At 38.9% G+C, this 7,136-nt stretch overlaps 1 protein-coding gene across 1 annotated transcript; it reads left to right on the top strand.

Moving 5' to 3' along the window:
* The first annotated feature begins 5,420 nt into the window (after nucleotides 1-5,420).
* On the top strand, nucleotides 5,421-6,922 carry LOC134363125 (hippocampus abundant transcript 1 protein-like). The gene is given in 2 exon segments (XM_063078689.1): nucleotides 5,421-5,567; nucleotides 5,569-6,922. Coding segments are annotated over 2 exon segments (1,473 nt in total). The 3' UTR covers nucleotides 6,895-6,922.
* Nucleotides 6,923-7,136: the final 214 nt, after the last annotated feature.

The raw sequence follows: 7,136 nt of genomic DNA, 5'->3' as shown, positions 1-7,136 counted from the left end.
TATTTGGGAGGAAGAGTGATGGAAAATCTTTCTAGGACTAAGGAAATCATCTCACCTCAGTCATCTCTTCTGCCTGTCTGTAAAATGTGCTGCAGAAATGTCCTGAGTGCAACCCCAGTGCAAGTCACAGCAGAAAGAAGAGTATTAATGCAATCAAAGTACTGTTTTTTGAGGAGAAGTTGGGGAAATAATAGTGCATGACTGGTCAACCTCTTTCTTGTGATCAGAAAGAAAGTCATAGGAGAGGAGGAATTGTCCTGGGTGACATGCATGCTGAAGCTGGGGAGAAAACCTGATCAGAGCCAACAAGGAGACAAACATGGTTGGGAGGGTAGGACCGATTCAGGGAGCAGGTGCAAAACTCCTGTGGAAAGTGGGAATGTAACTAACTGTAACTCAGAGGGTAACTCTGAGAAGTGGGCTTGGAGTGGAAGGGGAGAGGGTACTTTTACTTTTTACTGTATTCTTCCTCTGCATCATTGAAATTTTTTACAACAAACATGTATTACTTCGTGATTAACAACATAAGAATGGGCATCTGATGTGAGATCCGGGAGCCAAGGTCTGGAACCAAATTAAGGTCAGGGGATGGGGAACATGAAAGCTATGAGTATCAGAATCAGTACAAAATGGGAAATTATATGGGAAATTCCAGGTGTGTAGGTTTTGCCCTGAGTTCCTAGTCCCTGCTTTGGTAGGTAGTCACTTCCCCTCAAGGGGGCTAGCATGGAACCAGGGAGGCTGAAGTCCTATCCTGGATGCCTTGGCTGTATCCAGGGGTTTATTGAATACCTACTACATTCTCTGATTTCTCTTCCTAACCCCCATGCCCAGAGAAGCAACATTCTGCTGTTATCAATCTTCCCAGGGTCAAACTGATGCAGCTGGAGACCCTCTCCCACTGTCTCAATGATTGTTTTTCAACAAAGGAGTTATAGTCCCATCTTTGACTGGAATGATGGAAAATGCTATTTGCAGAAGGGGAGAGGGTGATGCGTGTTGGTGGAACCAAGGAATCAGGTCCCATCTTCACTAGGAAAAGTGGTTCTTTGTCAGGATACAGCCTTCTAGGTCTTCAGAGAGATGAGGGTGTCACATGTACAGGGTATCACATTACATTCTGTTCCTTCCGTTCTCTATCTGTGAAGCATGCTGCCACTTAAGAAGATGAGTATTGTAAACATCCACTTTGCCTATTTTAAACTAGTTTTTTCTCTCTTGTCTCTCATTCTTTTATTTTTCTAAATCAACTTTTAAAAAACACTTTTTGGACATTCAGGTTGTTGCCAATTACACTATTACAGCACTACCATGATAAACATCTCTATATATACATCTTTGTATGTTTGTCCAATTATTTTTTTTAAGGACAAATTCCTAGAAGCAGAATTGCTGAATCAAAAGAAATTGATCCTTTGAAGGAATTTAATAAAATTTGCCAAACTATCCTCGAGAATTGCAGCAATATACTGTATCATATATGCCCATCAGCCAATTATGACAGTATTCTTTCCCAATATGCAACAAACATTTTCAAACCTTTGCTAATATGAACAGGTTTAAAAAAATGTATCTTCTTAAATTTCATTTTCAGTTATCAAAATTTTTTGTTACATATGTTTATTATCCATTTTAATTTCTTTTTTTGTGATTTTCCTTTTCACATTGTTTGCTTTTTTTTCCTCTATGACATTTGGCTTTATGTTGTTTATCAGTAAGAGCTCTTTATCTTTTCAGACTATTATATTAATCCTTTGTCCACCATGTGTTTTTCAAGTACTTTTCCAGTTTGTCCTTTGTATCTTTGTGGGATTTGTTTTGCTTTGTCTTTTTTGATCATGCAAAATTTTATTATTTTTGTTTAAACAGGTCTATCTTTGCCTTTGGAAGAGAAAATCTTAAATGAAACTTGGGGTGGGGGTCTTACTTATAGAGAAATAAAGATAAGAATTACATTGGACTACTCTTCAGAAACCATGCAAGTAAGAAGAGAGTGGAGTGAGATATTTTAAAGTGTTAAAAAAAAAAACAAAAAACCCACAAACCTAGAATTCTGTGACTAGTGTAATCATACTTCAAAAGCGAAGGAGAAATAAAAACTTTTTTAGGCAAACAAAAACTGAGGGAATTTGTCACTATTAAACTTGCCTTGTAAGAAATGCTAAAAGAAGTTCTTTAGAGAGAAGGAAAGTGATACAGATCAGAAACTTGGATCAACATTTAAAAAAGGAAAGAATTTAGAGGAAGAATTAATGAAGATGAAATAAAATCTTGTATTTTTTATATTCTTAACTGATCTAATAGATACCAGCTTATTTAAAAATAATAATAGCAGCAATGTATTGAGGATTACAGCCTATGCATAAGTGAAATGAAGATAACAATGTTATAAGGAGGGAAGATTTGGGAATACTCTTTTAGGAGGTACCTATTCTACCTGTGAAGCAGTGCAATGATTATTGAAAGAAGACTTGGATTAGTTGTACATGAATATTGAAAACTCTAGAGCAACCACTAAAAAAAAATTTTAAGTATACTTGAAGAGAAAAGAGAAAATGGGATCATATAAAATGCCCAATTAAAAACAGTGAAGGCAGAAAAAGAGGGGAAGATAAAAACAACAAAGAACAAGTGAAACAAACATAAAAATAGTTACAATATGGTAGACATTAATCCAATCGTATCAATAATCACTTCAGATGTGAATGGCCTAAACACATTAATTAAAATACAGACTGACACAGTGGATAAAAACCATATCTTACCTACAAGAAGCCCACTTTAATCACAAACAGATTAGAAGTAAAGAGATGGAGAAAGATAAACCATGGTAACACTAATCAAAAAGAAGTTGGAGTAGCTATAATAATTTCAGACAAAGTAGACTTCAGAACAAGGGAAATTATCACAGAAGAGGGGCATTACCTAATGATAAAGGTGTCAATTCTCCAAGAAGACCTAACAATCCTTAATGCATATGCACCTAAGAAAAGAGTATCAAAATAAATCAGGAAAAAAACAAAAGAACTGCAAGGAGAAAAAGACAAATCCTTTATTGTAGTTGGAGGCTTGAACACCCTTTTATTAGTAATTGACAGATCCCATACAGAAAATCAGTAAAGATATAGTTGGACTGAACAACACCACCAAACAACTGGATCTAATTGATATTTATAGAAAAACTTCATCCAACAACAGCAGAATGGACATCCTTTTCAAGCTCACATGGAATAGTAACCAAGACAGACCACATTCGGGGCCATGAAACACACCTTAACAAATTTAAAAGAATGTAAATCATACAAAGTATGCTCTCAGGCCACAATGAAATTAAACTAGAAATCAATACCAGAAAGATAGGTGAAAATCCCCAAATACTTGGAGGTTAACAAAACACTTCTAAATAACACATGGGTCAAATCTTGTCTCAAAAAATTTAAAATATTTTGAATTAAATAAAAATACAACTTAATGAAACTTGTGAGATACAGCAGAAGCAGTGCTAGGAGGGAAATTTATAGCACTGAATTCATATATTAAAAGAGAAGAAAAATATAAAATCAATAATCCAAGCTTTCACCTTAGGATACTAGAGGAAAAAAGAATGATGTAAACCTAAAACAAGTTGCAGAAAAAAATAAAAATTCAGGTAGAAATCAGTGAAATTGAAGACAGGAAAACAATAGAAAAAATCAACAAAACCAAAAGCTGGTTATTTGAAAAAATCAATACTTGCCTTTGGAATGTTTCTTTTTAAGTTGTCCTATCTCTTTACCAAAGGCTAATTTACATCCCTTAAATGATCCATTGTAAGAGCAAAGTTTTATCAGAACTTTCAATAGAATTTTGTGCATGGTGACCCCTCCCCTCAACCAGGCACACTGGGCCAGCACCTCGGGGCCTGCCCAGAGACCTGAGGGATAGAGCAGAGTACTGGACCCCTCCCTCCCACAACCAGGCACACCACCAATGCCTCGGAGCATGCCAAAAACATCACCTCCATGTGGGTGGCCCACCGCAGCCACCACAACAATCATGGCTGCTGCAAAAGTAGCTAGAAGCCAAAACCACCATGCAGATGGTCTGCCAGCCACTGGAGTGCATTCACACAAGAAGAGTCGCCAGCAGAGACCAAAGAAAAGAAGAAGATGTCTCTCTCCACAAAGCCCATTTCAGAGTGACAGAGGAAGCATCTGCTCTGTGATAATGTTGCGGGACCTGATCACACCTCTCAGCATTGGACAGATCATCTAGGCAACAAATCAACAGAGTAACCATTATTCTTTCAGAAGGAGAGAAAAAATCTAGGGTAATTAGGGGGGAGCGGGGAGGGAGAAGGGGATGGGGTGAGATTAGACAAGGGGCATAAAGAATAAATATGATTTGTAACAATATATATGCTAGTAATATTGATTTGATCAACATATCCCAATGTTGAACCCCAAAAATATGTATAATCAATTTTGATTCAATAAAAATTTTTTTTAAAAAAAGAAAGAATTTTATGCATGGTGGAAATGTTCTACTAATATACAAGGTCCAGTTAGTAGCACTATCCATATTTGACTCTTGAGCACCCAAAATGTGGCTAGTGTAACCTAGAACATACATTTTTTACTTTGTATTTTTTTATTGAGATAAAATTCTTATAACATAAAATTTACCATTTTAACCATTTTAAAGTGCAATTCAGTAGTATTTATGACATTCACAATGTTGTGTAACCATCATCTCTCTCTGGTTCTAAAACATTTTCATCACCCTAAAAGGAAACCCTGCACCCAACAAGCAGTCATTCCCCACTCTCCCCAGCCCCTAGCAACCACTAATCTGCTTTTTGTGCCTGGATTTGCCTGTTCTGGATATTTTATATCAACGGAATCATACAATATGTGACCTTTCATGTCTGGCTTTTTACACTCAGCATGTTTTCAAGGTTCATCCATGCTGTAGCTTATGTCAGTACTCCATTCTTTTCTGTGGCTACATATTACTTCATTGTATGGCTAAACAGTCATGCACTGCATAATGACATTTCAGTCAAGAACAGACCACATATATGATGCTGGCCCTATAAGATTATAATGAAGCTGAAAAATTGCCATCGCTGTCATAACATCGTAGAACAATGCATTACTCACGTATCTGTGGTGATGGCATAAACAAACTTACTATGCTGCCAGTCGTATGAAAGTAGAGCACATACAATTATGTACATTGCTTCTAGGCTACAAACTTGGGCCTATACTTGATAAAGATAATAAACAACTATGTTACTGGTTCGTGTTTTTACTATACTGTACTTTTTATCTTTGTTTTAGGGCATACGCGGCCCAGCAGTAGTGGCGGGACGGCACTCGTCGCTGGGGCTGGCCACCCCGGGAGTGGCTGCCGCAGCGCCAGGAGTCGAGGATGGTAAAATGACCCAGGGGAAGAAGAAGAAACGGGCCGCAAACCTCAGTATCATGCTGGCCGAGAAGATCATCATTAAGGACGGAGGCACGCCTCATCGAATAGGTTCTCCTAGTGTTTATCATGCGGTTATTGTCATCTTTTTGGAGTTTTTTAGCTTGGGGATTATTGACCGCACCCACCTTGGTGGTATTACATGAAACCTTCCCTAAACATACATTTTTGATGAATGGCCTAATTCAAGGAGTAAAGGGTCTGTTGTCATTCCTCAGTGCCCCACTTATGGGTGCTCTTTCTGATGTTTGGGGCCGAAAATCCTTCTTGCTGCTAACAGTGTTTTTCACATGTGCCCCAATTCCTTTAATGAAGATCAGCCCGTGGTGGTACTTTGCTGTTATCTCTGTTCCTGGGGTATTTGCAGTGACTTTCTCAGTGGTATTTGCATATGTAGCAGATATAACTCAAGAGCATGAAAGAAGTATGGCTTATGGACTGGTTTCAGCAACATCTGCTGCAAGTTTAGTCACCAGCCCTGCAATTGGAGCTTACCTTGGACGAGTGTATGGGGACAGCTTAGTGGTGGTCCTAGCCACAGCCATAGCTTTGCTAGATATTTGTTTTATCCTTGTTGCTGTGCCAGAGTTGTTGCCTGAGAAGATGCGGCCAGCATCATGGGGAGCACCCATTTCTTGGGAACAGGCTGACCCCTCTGCATCCTTAAAAAAAGTGGGCCAAGATTCCATAGTGCTGCTAATCTGCATTACAGTGTTTCTCTCCTACCTACCAGAGGCAGGCCAATATTCCAGCTTTTTTTTTGTACCTCAGACAGATAATGAAATTTTCACCAGAAAGTGCTGCAGCATTTATGCAGTCCTTGGCATTCTTTCCATTATTGCACAGACCATAGTCTTGAGTTTACTTGTGAGGTCAATTGGAAATAAGAACACCATTTTATTGGGTCTGGGATTTCAAATATTACAGCTGGCATGGTATGGCTTTGGTTCAGAACCTTGGATGATGTGGGCTGCTGGGGCCGTAGCAGCCATGTCTAGCATTACCTTTCCAGCTGTCAGTGCCCTTGTTTCACGAACTGCTAGTGCTGATCAACAGGGTGTTGTGCAAGGAATGATAACAGGGATTCAAGGATTGTGCAATGGCCTGGGGCCAGCCCTTTATGGATTTATTTTCTACATATTCCATGTGGAACTTAAAGAACTGCCAATAACAGGAACAGATTTGGGAACAAACACAAGCCCTCAGTACCGCTTTGAACAGAATTCCATCATCCCTGGCCCCCCTTTCCTCTTTGGAGCCTGTTCGGTACTGCTGGCTCTGCTTGTTGCCTTGTTTATTCCAGAACATACCAATTTAAGCTTAAAGTCCAGCAGTTGGAGAAAGCACTGTGGCAGTCACAGCCATCCTCATAGTACACAAGCGCCAGGAGAGGCCAAAGAACCTTTATTCCAGGACACAAATGTGTGACGACCGAAATCAGGAAGCTTTTTCTATCAGCACCCAGGTCTTAGTTTTCACCTGTAGTTCTGGATGTACATTCCATTTCCATCCACAGTGTACTTTATTTTTATTTTTTTATTTTTATTTTATTTTTTATTTTTTTAAAAAGATGACCGGTAAGGGGATCTTAACCCTTGACTTGGTGTTGTCAGCACCACGCTCACCCAGTGAGCAACCAGCCATCCCTATGTGGGATCCGAACCCGTGGC

Source organism: Cynocephalus volans, chromosome 14, assembly GCF_027409185.1.
Source record: "Cynocephalus volans isolate mCynVol1 chromosome 14, mCynVol1.pri, whole genome shotgun sequence".
NCBI classification, from domain to species: Eukaryota; Metazoa; Chordata; class Mammalia; order Dermoptera; family Cynocephalidae; genus Cynocephalus; species Cynocephalus volans.
The sequence above is the reverse complement of the archived record's forward strand: the minus strand, read 5'-3'. Positions and strand labels throughout refer to the sequence as shown.